General features: G+C 42.4%; 1 protein-coding gene across 1 annotated transcript in view; it reads right to left on the reverse strand.

Annotated features, from left to right (window-relative positions):
- LOC109880100 (G protein-coupled receptor kinase 5-like) overlaps positions 1-15,873 on the reverse strand; it is a 37,492-nt gene extending 21,619 nt beyond the window's left edge. Inside the window, exons 1-2 of the mRNA XM_031809146.1 lie at positions 15,487-15,873; positions 601-690 (exon numbers count right to left, since the gene is read on the reverse strand). Of these exons, the coding sequence (XP_031665006.1) occupies positions 601-690; positions 15,487-15,538 (142 nt within the window). The 5' untranslated portion in view covers positions 15,539-15,873. The remainder of the gene's footprint in view (positions 1-600; positions 691-15,486) is intronic.
- Positions 15,874-16,983: the final 1,110 nt, after the last annotated feature.

Below are 16,983 nucleotides of genomic sequence, written 5' to 3' on the forward strand. Positions count from 1 at the left end.
TTAAATGTATTTGGCTAAGGTGTATGTAAACTTCCGACTTCAACTGTACATGCGTATAAAATATTGTTGATACAATAGATGTTCAGGACAAAACCTTAATGTATGATCAAGGAAAACAAAACCTGTATGTGAATATTCTAAGTTATTATATTTCAGTAATCACTTACATTTTGTTCAATATGGGAAAAATAATACATTTCCCAGAATGCATTCGTTTAACCCTCAAGTTGACCCTGAGGCCTTACATTTATTTTCCAAACAAATACAATGGTTGGTGGAAATATAATTGGCTATTAAGTTTCAAAGACCATATGAACATTTTATATAGAAAAGTTATATATTCTTTGCTATCTGGAAGTGTGATCTGTCAGATTCAATGAAACTCTCATGTTCAACGATAGAGTGGAATTTCTTTGAATTGAACCAAATTAAATTCTACTTCCTGATATTCAAATTCTAGATCCTGTTGGGTGTGGTCAATTCAATTCAAATTTCAACTCAAATTTCAATGAGTTGAATGGGAGTCAATTCCAAAATTATGAACGGAGCACAGCCCTGGTATATATATATATATATACACACAAACAAACACACACTGACCGATGGTGTTACCCAGCTCCATACACTGGCTTATGTGAGGGAAGCGTAGCATCCTTCTCCATTTCCAACTCCTGCCTTTTCCTCCTCCACCTGGAGAGAGATGCAACAGGGTAGAGAAGAATGAGAAGACATTTGATTTTAAGGCTGAGCTGTCATAGTATACTGTTTTTCTTACCCAAAAGCATGTGAGTTTATTCAACCCTTTGGGTTATGTATTGTGTGTGATATGTTAACAGGGGGCTTCAGAAATCAAATAAATATATAAACAATATCAGCAGTAAGACCAAAACATCTCACATTTGATAACTGGGCAGATTCAGGCTTCTAGTTGAGCAGTTACAACCTTAACCTGAAGGTCTTTGCTCTGTTTACCTTTTCGTTCACCTCAACACACTGGAAATAGATTACTATCAGTCTGTCAACAACAGCCTTTGTTCCAGTGTGTGTGTGTGTGTAGTTTCCTTGTCAATCAGGTTCCAGCCCTGGCATCCATCCATTCCAAAAGAGAGATCTATAAATAGGTCTAGGAGCAGGAACAAAGCCTATGGGTCCACATACAGTAGCACTGCATCCTACACACACACACACGTTTGTTTTACAATCCTTGCGGAGACCAAACCATTGATTCCCATTCAAAATTCTATTTTCCCTAACCTTAACCCTTAACCCTAATTCTAACACTAATTGTAAACCAAACCCTAAACCTAACCCCTAAGCCTAAAATAACCTTTTTATTTGTGGGGACCAGCAAAATGTCCCCACTTGTCTGAAAATTCTGGTCCCCACAAGGATAGTAAAACCAAAAAAACACATACTCACAGTGTAAAAAATAGCTGTGTCCTGCTTACAGGTGTCCCCTACTGATGATGTCATTGACAGATGGAATCTAGAGAGGAGTCCAACCTGTTTTGTGACCTCACGCAAAATCCCAACATTAATGTCTCACAGAATGGAAAAACAAAATATAAAGTCATCTTTTGATGTGTGTGCCTACCACAGGAGGTTGGTGGCACCTTAATTGGGGAGGACAGACTCGTGGTAATGAGCAGCCTCCACTGGTACCCCTTGGTACTCAGACAAAAAAGCGGATGTTGGAGAAAAAGCAAATAAGAAGCGTTATGTATGTTACATGAAATATACACACTTTTTGGGCAGACTGAACTAATTAGCAAAAGTCTGAGTTCGTAGACCTTAGGTCAAAACATGCATGGTCAGTTGGAAGGAAAGGCTTGGTTGAACACAAAAACAATAATTAAGAGAAACGTGTCATTTCCATTAGTACTGAGTCTGAAATAGACATTCGAATCTTAAACATTTCTTGATAAAAATCTATCACAACATATTTGTTGTCATGTTTTTAAAAAGTCCTATCGAAGGCATAGTATATTAGGATTGCATACATAACATGTACCCTGGATAATAGACTGCCAGGCACCACACCCTAATAGGTCCTTTTTTTCTCTTGATGTATTTAAAAATGTACCTTTACCAGTTAAATAAAACATTAAAAAATATTTAAATGTTTCTGAAATATTGTAACAATGCATGCAAATAAGACCATAGACGTGCCTATACTGCCAACCCACTTCTCTGGACACTGGGTGACGTCAGAATATTTTGTTTGCATTTGAAAAGGACACTTATCTTTCCATCTAAAAAAACAAACAGTACTGCCATATATGACAAATGTATTTCAGCATACAGTGCCTTGCGAAAGTATTCGGCCCCCTTGAACTTTGCGACCTTTTGCCACATTTCAGGCTTCAAACATAAAGATATAAAACTGTATTTTTTTGTGAAGAATCAACAACAAGTGGGACACAATCATGAAGTGGAACGACATTTATTGGATATTTCAAACTTTTTTAACAAATCAAAAACTGAAAAATTGGGCGTGCAAAATTATTTTATATCTTTATGTTTGAAGCATGAAATGTGGCAAAAGGTTGCAAAGTTCAAGGGGGCCGAATACTTTCGCAAGGCACTATATAATCTCCAAGGGAATCTTAGCTGGAACCCATCGTTTTCAAGATATCAACAATTGCTTCAGTAAAAGTCTGAAGAACATGGTGCATTCGGAAAGTATTCAGACCCCTTGACTTTTTCCAAATTTTGTTATGATGTTGGAGTGGGGGACTTTCCTGTCCCAGTATTCTGCCCTGGACCTCAAGTTACATCCCTGCGCCGCCTTCTCCCATCGCCTCTATACCATGGAGAGGAACTACGATGTGCGGAATCGTGAGCTCCTCACGGTGAAGATGGCGTTGGAGGAGTGGAGGCACTGGCTGGAAGAGGGTGGAACATCCATTCATTGTTTGGACCGACTACAAGAACCTGGATTATCTCCTCCCCGCCAAGCGTCTCAATTCCAGGCAAGCTCGTGGCGCACTGCTTTTCTCCCGGTTCAACTTCTCCCTCTCATACTGACTGGGATCCAAGAATTCCAAGCTGGATGCTCTGTCACGCCGCTATAGCCCCACGGCTACAACCTCGGAACCCGAGACCACCCTTCCCACCTCGTGCCTGCCGATTGCGTTCAGCTGGGGAATAGGGAAGCAGGTTCGTGAGGCTCAGCATTCCCAGCAGAACCCTGGTGGGAGGCCCAGATAACCGGATGTTTGTTCATGACGTGGTCCGCTCCTCGGTCCTGGAGTGGGCCCACTCCTCGGTCCTGACGTGGTCCGCTCCTCGGTCCTGACGTGGTCCGCTCCTCGGTCCTGGAGTGGGCCCACTCCTCGGTCCTGACGTGGTCCGCTCCTCGGTCCTGGAGTGGGCCCACTCCTCGGTCCTGACGTGGTCCGCTCCTCGGTCCTGGAGTGGGCCCACTCCTCGGTCCTGGAGTGGGCCCACTCCTCGGTCCTGACGTGGTCCGCTCCTCGGTCCTGGAGTGGGCCCACTCCTCGGTCCTGACGTGGTCCGCTCCTCGGTCCTGGAGTGGGCCCACTCCTCCAGGCTTGCCTGCCACCCAGGCTCCCGCTAAACCTTGGCCTTTGTGCGACCACGCTTTTTGTGGCCCTGACGTCTCTGCATTCGTCGCCGCATGCACGATCTGTGCGCAGAACAAGACTCCTCAGCAAGCTCCGGCTGGTTACCTTCAACCTCAGCCTGACCCTCACGGTCCCTGGTCTCGCATATCCCTGGACTTTGTCACGGGTCTCCCCCCGTCTGATGGCAACATCACCATTCTGACAGTAGTGGACAGGTTTTCCAGAACTGCCCACTTCATTCCTCTCCCCAAGCTACCCTCTGCCAAAGAGACGGCCCAGCTCATGGTGCAGCACATCTTCCGGATCCATGGACTCCCATTGGACATGGTCTCCGACTGGGTAGGCCGTCATTGTAAATAAGAATATGTTCTTAACTGACTTGCATAGTTTAATAAATGTTAAATAAAAAATATATAATAATTCTCGCCCCGCTTCTGAAAGGCGTTCGGCACACTCATTGGGTCGTCGGCCAGCATTTCCTCCGGGTTCCACCCCTAGTCCAACGGCCAGTCGGAGCGAGCCAACCAAGACTTGGAGACGACTCTTCACTGCCTGGTCTCCGCCAACCCCACAACCTGGAGCCAGCAACTAGTGTGGGTCGAAAACTAGTGTGGGTCGAAAGGTCGTAACACCTTTCCTTGCTCTGCCACGGGTCTCTTGCCCTTTGAGTGTTCCCTGGGTTATCAAACCCCACTCTTCCCTGAGCAAGAGCGGGTGGAGTCCCGCAAGCTTTCCCCTCGAGTTTATCGGTCCTTTCCCCATCTCCAAGGTCATTAGCCCCTCTGCTGTTCGTCTTCTGTTGCCCCGTACCCTCCTTATACATCCAACTTTTCATGTGTCTAGAATCCCCCGCTAGGGACATCCTGGACCCAGGCCTCATCACTGATTTCCAACGCCGGCACCCCGGTCCACCACTCATGTGCCCAGGTAGAACGCCAGGTGGCGCCCCAAGAGGGAGGTTACTGTCACACCCTGATCTGTTACACCTGTCTTTGTGCTTGTCTCCACCCCCCCCCTCCAGGTGTCGCCCATCTTCCCCATTATCCCCAGTGTATTTACACCTGTGTTCTCTGTTTGTCTGTTGCCAGTTTGTTTTGTTCGTCTAGCCTACCAGCATGTTTACCCTTGCTCTTGTCCATTTCTAGTTCCTGTTTTCCCGGTTTGACCATTCTGCCTGCCCTGACCATGAGCCTTTTGACCATGCTGTTCTGTACCTTGTCACACCACACTGGATTATTGACCTCTGCCTGCCCTGACTCTGAGACTGCCTGCCGTTCTGTACCTTTTGGACTCTGATCAGGATTACTGACCTCAGCCTGCCCTTGACCTGTTGTTTTGCCTGCCACCTGTTCTAGTAATAAACTTTTGTTACTTCGACACTCTGCATCTGGATCTTCCCTAAAACATTATATGTTTAACAATTATTTTGGTTACTACATGACTCCATATGTGTTATTTCATAGTTTTGATGTCTTCACTATTATTCTACAATGTAGATAATAGTAAAAATAAAGAAAAACCCTTGAATAAGTAGCTGTGTCCAAGCGTTTGCACTGCAATCTCCCACAAAGCAGGGCATGGCCTGTAGCCAGTGGCGACGTATTATTCAGGGTCATGTTTAACTAAAAACTAATAATATATAGATTTTTTTGCATGTAATTTTGGTATTAATACGTGTCACATATCAGTTTACAAAAGCTGCATACAAACATTTGTATCTTTTAGCTTTCTTGAGTAAGGCAGCTCCAAAATACAGGTGTTTCAGCCTAACTCAGTGCTTCTGTGGTGGGGTAGCCAGCGGAAAATATGGTGTGTAGAGGTTGGTAATGTTCTCTAGTTGCGCCGTGATTGGCTCAGTGTTCTGTCACTCATGGGGACACGTCGCCGCAAAATGTAGACCTAGAAAATTCAAGCCACTTGGGTGCTGCCATAGACCTACATTAGAAGTGCCCGTCCAAGAAGGCTCAAGGTCATTGGCCACAGATAAAATTATGTCAAATCACGTTATATCTACCGTGGCTTTGATTGGACTGACCATGTCATCACACTTTCAAAATCTTTGCGAGCAAGCTAGACAAGCAGTCATGCATCAAGTAGGCAATCTACTGGAAAATCTTTTCCAACCCTATAACCCTATAAATTATAGATAAAACATATCGGTGCCTATTGGCCATTGGACATAAACATTACAGAACAACTTGGAAATCGCAAATTCAACAATGAGTGCTGAGGCGCCACCGCAGCCCCGGGTTTGATCCCAGGGTGTGTCTCAGCCGGCTGTGACCCGGAGACCCATGAGGCGGTGCACAATTGGCCCAGCGTTGTCCGGGTTAGGAGAGGGTTTTGTTGGCCGGGATTTCTTTGTCTCATCATGCTCTAGCGACTGCTTGTGGCGGGCCAGTGGCCTGCAAGCTGACTTTGGTCATCAGTTCGACAGTGTTTCTTCCAACATATTGATGCGGCTGGCTTCCGGGTTAAGTGAGCAGTGTGTCAAGAAGAAATCCGTAGGGGAGTTGCAGCGATAAGACAAGTTCATAACTACCACTTGGATATAAAAAAGGGGGGTAATGCCATGGGCCAGAAAAGTTTTAATACATTGGCCATGCTGTCAATCCAGCATGACTTCTGCCGCGTTCAAAACAACTGGAAACTCGCAACTGGGAAATCTCAGACTTCAGTGAGTTCAAGACAACTGGGAACTCGGATAAAACTAGCTCAGACTGGGAAAATACGGGAAATAATTTTGAACATTCATCCAACTCGGAATTCCAAGTCAGGATTTCAGGCCTCTGTCTAGAGCCCACAAGCAGGACCGCCGCGCCACCTTCCTGTTCAAGTGAAGCACAACCGAAAACCAAAATATACAAAATAATACGAGTGGGTTCAAAACCCGTCGCACACCAGAACATATCTTGCACATAGTTTACAAAGAAACAATCACCGACAAGGACAATGAGGGGGAACAGAGGGTTAAATACACAACATGTAATGTATGGGATTGGAACCAGGTGTGATACAAGACAAGACAAAACCAAAGAAAAATGAAAAGAGGATCAGCGATGGCTAGAAGGTCGGCGACTTCGAACGCCGCCCGAACAAGGAGCACGACCAATTTCGGCAGAAGTCGTGACAACAACACAACAAGGTGAGTCCAAAAATGTATTGTATGCTGCTGCATAAATGATGTAATATGCCAGGGAGATATGTATACTGTAGCTAAGAAAGTAATACTAAGTGTATGTTGTGTAGTAAACTGTTAGTAGCCCAAGTGCCTCACCCTAATAATTTGGTCCCTTTCCTACCTCATAATTTGGCCTACTGTTCTGACTGTTGTAACTGTTAAGATGCACTGAAGAACACGTTTTACATTCTCCAAACCATTTGTGCTATTTAGTTATATTTTTTTGCGTTTTGTGTAACTTATTTTTTAACTTATTGTGTACATAAATGTTGCTGCTACAGTCTCTTATAACTGAAAATAACTTCTGGACATCAGAAAAGTGATTACTCATCGCGGACTGGAAGAAACTTTTTCTTTTAACGAGTCCAACGAGAATGAAATCCTGCATTCACTGGAACAGGCCCAGATCCATGCCTTTTTGCGTGAAGAAAAGACGCCGGAAAAGGGGACGCAGATCGGGGATCCTTCTGAGAACCCGGAGGCGAAGGAGTAAACTTCCAATGCCTTCCATTCTTCTTGCTAATGTGCAATCATTGGAAAATAAAATTGATGACCTAATATTAAGATTATCCTACCAACGGGACATTAAAAACTGTAACATCTTGTGTTTCACCGAGACATGGCTGAACGAAGACGTGGAAAATATAGAGCTAGCGTGATTTCCCATGCACCGGCAGAACAGAGACGCTACCTCTGGTAAGACGAGGGGTGTGTGTCTTTTTGTCAATAACAGCTGGTGCTCTCCCCCGCCCTCCATTTAGCAGATCTGACCATAATTCTGTCCTCCTGATTCTTGCTTACAAGCAAAAACTTGACTCGGTCAATACGGAAGTGGTCAGATGCTACACTACAGGACTGTTTTGCTAGCACAGACTGGAATATGTTCCAGGATTCATCCAATGGCATTGAGGAATACACCACCTCAGTCATCGGCTTCATCAATATGTGCATCGATGACGTCGTCCCCACAGTGACTGTACGTACATATCCCAACCAGAAGCCATGGATTACATACAACATCCGCATCGAGCTAAAGGCTAGATCTGCCGCTTTCAAGGAGTGGGAGACTAATCCGGACGCTTATAAGAAATCCCGCTATGCCTTCAGATGAACCATCAAACAAGCAAAGCGTCAATACAGGATCAAGATTGAATCCTACTACACCAGCTCTGACACTCGTCGGATGTGGCAGGGCTTGAAAACTATTGCAGACGCGAGCTGCCCAGTGATGCGAGCCTACCAGACGAGCTAAATGCCTTTTATGCTTGCTTCGAGGCAAGCAACACTGAAGCATGCACGAGAGCACCAGCTGTTCTGGATGACTGTGTGATAATGCTCTCGGTAGCCGATGTGAACAAAACCTTTAAACAGGTCAACATTCACAAAGCCGCTGGGCCAGACGAATTACCAGGATGTGTACTCAAAGCATGTGCGGACCAACTGTCAAGTGTCTTCACTGACATTTTCAACCTCTCCCTGACCGATCTGTAATACCTACATGTTTCAAGCAGACCACCAAAGTCCCTGCGCCCAAGGAAGCGAAGGTAACCTGCCTAAATGATTACTGCCCCGTAGCACTCACGTCGGTAGCCATGAAGTGCTTTGAAAGGCTGGTCATGGCTCACAACAACAACATCCTCCCGGACACCCTAGACCCACTCCTATTTGCATACCACCCCAATAGATCCACAGATGACACAATCTCAATCGCACTCCACATTGCCCTATCTCACCTGGACAAAAGGAACACCTATGTGAGAATGCTGTTCATTCATTCCAGTTCTCTGCTGCCAATGACTGGAACAAACTACAAAAATCTCTGAAACTGGAAACACTTATCTCCCTCACTAGCTTTTTAAGCACCAGCTGTCAGAGCAGCTCACAGATTACTGCACCTGTACATAGCCCATCTATAATTTAGTCCAAACAACTACCTCTTCCCCTACTGTATTTATTTAATGAATTTGCTCCTTTGCACCCCATTATTTCTACTTTGCACATTCTTCCACTGCAAATCTACCATTCCAGTGTTTTACTTGCTATATCGTATTTACTTCGCCACCATGGTCTTTTTTTGCCTTTACCTCCCTTATCTCACCTCATTTGCTCACATTGTATATAGACTTTTTTTTCTATTATTTTTTCTATTATTCTATTCTATTATTGACTGTATGTTTGTTTTACTCCATGTGTAACTCTGTGTTGTTGTATGTGTCGAATTGTTTTGCTTTATCTTGGCCAGGTTGCAATTGTAAATGAGAACTTGTTCTCAACTTGCTGGTTAAATTATTTATCCTTTATTTAACTAGGCAAGTAAGTTAAGAACACATTCTTATTTTCAATGGCGGCCTAGGAACGGTGAGTTAACTGCCTTGTTCATGGGCATAATGACAGATTTTTACCTTGTCAGCTCGGAGATTCAATCTTTCAACCTTACAGTTAATTAGTCCAACGCTCTAACCACCTGATTACATTGCACTCCACGAGAAGACTGCCCGTTACGCGAATGCAGTAAGAAGCCAAGGTAAGTTGCTAGCTAGCATTAAACTTATCTTATAAAAAACAATCAATCAATCATAATCACAAGTTAACTACACATGGTTGATGATATTACTAGTTTATCTAGCGTGTCCTGCGTTGTATATAATCGATGCGGTGCGTATTCGTGAAAAAGGACTGTCTTGCTCCAATGTGTACCTAACCATAAACATCAATGCCTTTCTTAAAATCAATACACAAGTATATATTTTTAATCCTGCATATTTAGTTAATATTGCCTGCTAACCTGGCTCGTTTCTTCCTAACAAAGACAGCCAATTTCGACAAACACGGGATGATTTCACAAAAGCGCATTTGCGAAAAAAGCACAATCGTTACACGACTGTACCTAACCATAAACATCAATGTCTTTCTTAAAATCAATACACAGAAGTATATATTTTTAAACCTCTCACGACTTCTACCGAAGTCGTTGCCTCTCCTTGTTCGGGCGGTGCTCGGCGTTCGACGTCACCGGTCTTCTAGCCATCATTGATCCATTTTTCATTTTCCATTGGTTTTGTCTTGTCTTCCCACACACCTGTTTTCAATCCCATTCATTACCTGTTGTGTATTTAACCCTCTGTTTCCCCTCATGTCTTTGTCAGAGATTGTTTTATTGTCAGGGTAGTAGTGTTTTTTTGTATAGGTGCGCGACGGGTCTTCGTACCCATATTTGTTTATATTCATTTTTCTATTTAGTGTTATGGAGCATGTTACTTGGACATTTACTAAAAGACTCAATTTTACACTCCGTTTGACTCTCCTGCGCCTGACTTCCCTGCCACCTATACACATATATCTGACAAAACCTGCATATTTAGCTAATAGAAATCCAGGTTAGCAGGCAATATTAACCAGGTGAAATTGTGTCACTTCTCTTGAGTTCATTGCACGCAGAGTCAGGGTATATGCAACAGTTTGGGCCGCCTAATGTTGCGTAATTATGACATAACATTGAAGGTTGTGCAATGTAACAGGAATATTTAGATTTATGGATGCCAACCGTTAGATAAAATACAGAACGGTTCCGTATTTCACTGAAAGAATAAACGTCTTGTTTTTGAGATGACAGTTTCCGGATTCGACCATATTAATGACATAAGGCTCGTATTTCTGTGTGTTATTATGTTATAATTAAGTCTATGCTTTGATAGAGCAGTCTGACTGAGCGGTGGTAGGCAGCAGCAGGCTCATAAGCATTCATTCAAACACTTTCGTGCGTTTTGCCAGCAACTCGTCGCTGTGCTTCAAGCATTGAGCTGTTTATGACTTCAAGCCTATCAACTCCCGAGATTAGGCTGGTGTAACCGATGTGAAATGGCTAGCTAGTTAGCGGGGTGCGCGCTAATAGCGTTTCAAACATAACTCGCTCTGAGACTTGGAGTGGTTGTTCCCCTTGCTCTGCAAGGGCCGCGGCTTTTGTGGAACGATGGGTAACGCTGCTTCGAGGGTGGCTGTTGTCGATGTATTCCTGGTTCGAGCCCAGGGAGGGGCGAGGAGAGGGACAGAAGCTATACGGTTACACTGGCAATACTAAAGTGCCTATAAGAACATCCAATAGTCAAAGGTATATGAAATACAAATCGTATAGAGAGAAATTGTCCTATAATAACTTCAACCTAAAACTTCTTACCTGGGAATATCGAAGACTCCTGTTAAAAGGAACCACCAGCTTTCATATGTTCTCATGTAAATGAGCAAGGAACTTAAACGTTAGCTTTTTTACATGGCACATATTGCACTTTTACTTTCTTCTCCAACACTTTGTTTTTGTATTATTTAAACCAAATTGAACATGTTTCATTTTATTTGAGGCTAAATAGATTTTATTGATGTATTATATAAAGTTAAAATAAGTGTTCATTCAGTATTGATGTAATTGTCATTATTACAAATATTTTTAAATCAGACGATTAATCGGTATCCGCTTTTTTGGTCCTCCAATAATCGGTATCGGTATTGAAAAATCATAATCGGTCGACCTCTAACAGAGGGTAGTGCGAATGGGGCCAAGCATCCTACCATCCAGGACCTATATATAGGCCAGAGGAAAGCCCATAAAATTGTCAGAGACTCCAATCACCCCAGTTATAGACTGTTTTCTCTGCTACCACACTGCAAGCGGTACCAGAGGGCCAAGTCTAGGACCAAAAGGCTCCTCAACAGCTTCTACCCCCACACCATTAGACTGCTGAACAAATCACAAAAATAGCCATCAGACAATTTACATTGACCCCCCCACCCCCCTTTCTAGACTGCTGCTACTCGCTGTTGTTTGTTATCTATGTATAGTCTGTCACGCCCTGACCTTAGAGATCCTTTAAATTCTCTATTTGGTAGGTCAGGGTGTGACGAGGGTGGGAAAACTATGTTTATATTTCTTTGTTGGCCGAGTATGGTTCCCAATCAGAGGCAGCTGTCTATCGTTGTCGCTGATTGGGAATCATACTTAGGCAGCCCTTTTTCCCACCTTCTGTTGTGGGATCTTGTCTTTGTGTGTTGCATGTGTTTGCACTCCTAGCTTTACATTTGTTGAGTTGTTTATTGTTTTTGGTGGAACATTTAAAATTAAAAGAAAATGTACGCCTTCCACACTGCACCTTGGTCTTCCTTTAACGACAAGCGTTACATAATTACTTTACCTACATACTGACTCGGTACCGGTGACCCCTGTATATAGCCTCGTTATTCTTATTATGTTACTTTTTATTATAAAATTTTATTTTAGCCTACTTGGTAAATATTTTCTTCTTGAACTGCACTGTTGGTTAAGCTTGTAAGTAAGAATTTCACAGTAAAGTCTACACTTGTTGTATTCGGCGCATGTGGCAAATAAAGTTTGATTTAATTTGACTTGATGGTGCCCATGTAGCCTATAGACTGTTTTAGAGAAATGTAATCATTGAATATCGTAAGAGCTTTCATTGTCTGCTTATATGCCCCCAAGCCATAAGACTGCTGAAAAATTTATCAAATGACCACCTGGAGTATTTACATTGACCCCCCCATTTGTTTTTACACCACTGCTACTCGCTGTTTATTATCTATGCTTGGTGGGGAAAACAAACCAAAAATGTGGGATGCATGCCAACAAAGCCACTACACACAACAACACAACACAACACTAAACAATACATTAATTGCACTATAACGGTGACAAACGGGGCCCACAAACTGTTAGGGCCTACATAAAACTGGCCCAGCAGCAGAGTCCCAACAGCAGTCCCAGCACCTTACCGCTGCTACACCTGGCTATCAACAGAGCCTTGTCTGGCAGCGAAACAGTTCATTCAGCCTCATTTACTGCCTTTAAAAAAAACATAGCTGATATGGCTGACTTGCTTAAACAAATGTGGTTTCTACTGACAATTGAGATGTGCAAACTATGGCATAAGGGGACGACAAGCAGATAAGAGGCCATCCGTAATTTCGATTAAGACATTCATGAGCGAGGGACGACGGACGTAGTCAATATAACTATTTGTTCAGCACTTTTGAAAAGTACAGTGATAGAATTCAGAACATGGGCCGTTCTTACAGTGTACTCCCTGTACAACAGGTCAGAACCGTACGATAAATAAAGGGGGCCTATAAACAGACACTGAAAGCTCTTACAATATTTGATGATTACATTTCTCTAAAACATGTTATAGGCTACACGTGCACCACCAAGTTAGAACAGTAGGTGAAATGAAGAGGTGAAGATAGACTAAATTATGAGGGTGAGGCACATTGAACACCGTTTGGGTCTTTGTGTGTCGAAAAGGATACACGATTTGACGCGTTAAATAAGCTTTTCATTTGACAGGCCAAATAACACAATTCTATTATAGAAGGTTGTGTACAAGCCAAACACCACCACTACTATCAGTAGCACTGTCAAAGCAGCACACCGGCCACAAACTATGTGTTTACAATACCGCGTTGGTGAAAACAGACCAAATGATTAGGGTGAGGCACATGGGCTTACTAACAAGCTTACTACACAACATACACTTAGTATTACTTTCTTAACTACGGTATACATATCTCTCTGGCATCCTATATACTTTGTCCTTTGACAGCTGTTTGGTCTTGGCCATAGTGGAGTTTGGAGTGTGACTGTTTGAGGTTGTGGACAGGTGTCTTTTATACTGATAACAAGTTCAAACATGTGCCATTAATAAAGGTAACGAGTGGAGGACAGAGGAGCCTCTTAAAGAAGAAGTTACAGGTCTGTGAGAGCCAGAAATCTTGCTTGTTTGTAGGTGACCAAATACTTATTTTCCACCATAATTTGCAAATAAATTCATAAAAAATCCTATGATGTGATCTTCTGGATTTTTTTCTCTCCCATTTTGTATGTAATAATTGAAGTGTACCTATGATGAAAATTACAGGCCTCTCTCATCTTTTTAAGTGGGAGAACTTGCACAATTGGTGGCTGACTAAATACTTTTTTCCCCACTGTAGCTTCCGTCCCTCTCCTCGCTCCTCCCTTTGCTTGAACCAGCAACACAACGACATTTAGCGCGCGCTAACTAGCTAGCCATTTCACTTCGGTTACACGAGCCTCATCTTGGGAGTTGATAAGCTTGAAGTTATAAACAGCGCAATGCTTGACGCACAACGAAGAGCTGCTGTCAAAACGCACGAAAGTGCAGTTTGAATGAATGTTTACGCGCCTGCTTCTGCCTACCACCGCTCAGTCAGATACTTAGATACTTGTATGCTTGTATGCTCAGTCAGATTATATGCAACCCAGGACACGCTAGATAATATCTAGTAATATCATCAACCATGTGTAGTTAACTAGTGATTATGATTGATTGTTTTTTATAAGATAAGTTTAATGCTAGCTAGCAACTTACCTTGGCTTACTGCATTCGCGTAACAGGCAGTCTCCTTGTGGAGTGCAATGAGAGAGAGGCAGGTCGTTATTGCGTTGGACTAGTTAACTGTAAGGTTGCAAGATTGGATCCCCCGAGCTGACATGGTGAAAATCTGTTGTTCTGCCCCTGAACAAGGCAGTTAACCCACCGTTACTAGGCCATCATTGAAAATAAGAATGTGTTCTTAACTGACTTGCCTAGTTAAATAAAGGTTTGTTTTTTTAAAGACATTTTTAAAAGTCAGAACCGTAGAATTGTAGTTGTCACATGCGCCAACTACAAAACCTGTAGACCTTACCGTGAAATTCTTACTTACAAGTAGAGGTCGACCGATTAATCGGAATGGCCTATTAATTAGGGCCGATTTCAAGTTTTCATAACAATCGGAAATCTGTATTTTTGGGCGCCGATTTGCCGATTGTTATGAAAACTTGAAATCGGCCCTAATTAATCGGCCATTCCGATTAATCGGCTTTTGTATTTGGCGCATGTGACAAAGTTTGATTTGATTTATTCTACGGTTCTGACTTGGTGTACATGGAGAAAAATGTAAGAACTGTTCATATTCTAGAACTGTCCATATTCTGAGTTCTGTCACGGTACATTTCAAAGGTTCTGGTCAAATAGTTACGTTGACTACGTCTGTCCTAATTCGCTCATTATAATGGCTTAATTCGAAATTATGGATGGGCTCTTTTCCACTCGTCATTCCCTTATGCCAGGGTTTGTACATCTGAATTGTCAGTATAAACCACATTTGTTGAAACAAGTAATCCATATCAGCTATGTTTTTTTTTATTTTAAAGGCAGTGTAATGAGTCTGAATGAACTGTTTCGCTGCCAGACAAGGCTCCTTCACTTCATTGTGTTGAAAAGAAAACTCTGCTGTTGGGACAGCTTTATGCAGACCCTAACAGTTTGTGGTCACCTTTATAGTGCAATGAATGTATTGTTTAGTGTTGTGTAGTGGCTTTGCTGGCAAAAAATAATAATTTACCCCACCAAGATGTACATGCTAAAATCGTTACTGCCTTGTAGCCTACTGTAACCCCCCTACTCATATGTGGCAACACAGCATTGTAACAGAGGTGTAAATAGGCTATGTTTTTCTAAACTTCTTAAACGAATATACTGTACAACTAACTGTAGACGCATCATTACTGACTTCCATGGTTAAATAAAACGAATGCATAAAGACAGACATGTTGACAAGTGACAACTAGAAGAAAAAATGTTTTCCTGAAGAAAATGTTTTCTTGCTTCTATATGGTAATGGAAGAAGTAGTTTTTCCTATATCTTTCTTACCTTCCCTGGCACTGATGAGTGCGCTGTTTGCCACCATACTATCTATTTCCATTGTTGCAGAGTGATGCGGACTGGAACAACTTTCGTTTTTCTCTCCTTTACCTTATTCAAACAGATTTAACTACCATCCATTCTACTGATGACGCGCATAGCCTGGTTCTCGTTCTCATGCGGAGATAGATTCCATAAAATGGGAAAGTGTTTCTTAACCAAATACCGTTCTAAAAACGCAGTAGCCTACTCTACCCTAACATAAACTTGTTTCAAAAGTGGGATAAAGTAGGCTAGGCTAAAGCGTTCGATCTGTCAGCTTAGGCCTACAGTAACCGACCAAACGAATACAGGTGCGCCCAGGTGCAGCGGCATCACAGGTAGGATACAATGGGTGGGGTAAGTGCCCCCCCCCCCCCCCCGTAAATCACATTAAGACCACAAGATGTCACCAAATTCTTTCCCCAACAATTTCCCTGGCTGCCACTGCTCTTGCTCAACAACACTTTTCCTCTGTTTCGTCACAACTTTTATGGACATAATATATGATTTTTTAAATATACCAGTAGAAAAGCCTTAAGATAAGTAATCCACTTTTAGCTAATGGTTAGCTATGGTTTTAAGAGGGAACTTTTCAATTGGCATCTCTCCCCCTGTTTTCAGTCACAGGTGGGGGCTGGATTAGGCTTGAGCAGTGCAGAAGGTGGGCTCATGAGTTGTGCTCCAATTTGACTGGGGATAGCCTTATTTGTGACCGAGGATGGTGCAATAGCAGAGCATAAGAGAGTTGCCACATCAATGTTACACTGAATTAGTTAGTTATTGTTATTAAATGTTATATTCCAATGTTATTTAATGTTATTGGTTATATTCCATTCCAATGTTATATTCCAATTAATATTTTTCATGAATGAAAAAAAAAACAATTGAAAACCTTGTGGTCCTGAATGGCATTTTTTAAGTCTGCTGAGATTTAGTGCAATTGTACATAATGGATTGTATGGAAAAGGAACAACACAGAAAGAACAAAGAAAATGAATGTGCAGGTGAGTTAAAAAGAGGGACTTTACATCAAATCTCCCCATAGTGTGACATGTGCAACACCATTTATCCCCCATATTTAATTTAAATCATTCAAATAAGACAACTAGATTTAGCTTTTAGGTATTACTTACTAAATCATTTCTAAATAAAAACGGATTAAATGGATTTTAACACACTTGTGTGAAACCCTATGCCATAATCTTCTGTCGTAGTACCGGGGTAACTGGCACCCCCCATGAAATAACAAAAACATTTATTTCCCTTTGTAGTTTATTCGCCGAAGCATGATCTTCATCCACATCCACATTTTTTTCTCTCCAAAATGTGCTTTTTTTGTGTCAGCAATTAGACATTGTTCTTAGGGGGGCTAGTTAGCCCCTAGTACCCTAAGTTGTTGCTAAAGGCAAGCCATGAAAAAATTATAAAAGTGTACTGCAGTTGAACTGCGGTTATTCTCTACAG

This window comes from Oncorhynchus kisutch, linkage group LG29 (assembly GCF_002021735.2).
Source record: "Oncorhynchus kisutch isolate 150728-3 linkage group LG29, Okis_V2, whole genome shotgun sequence".
In the NCBI taxonomy this organism is placed as follows: Eukaryota; Metazoa; Chordata; class Actinopteri; order Salmoniformes; family Salmonidae; genus Oncorhynchus; species Oncorhynchus kisutch.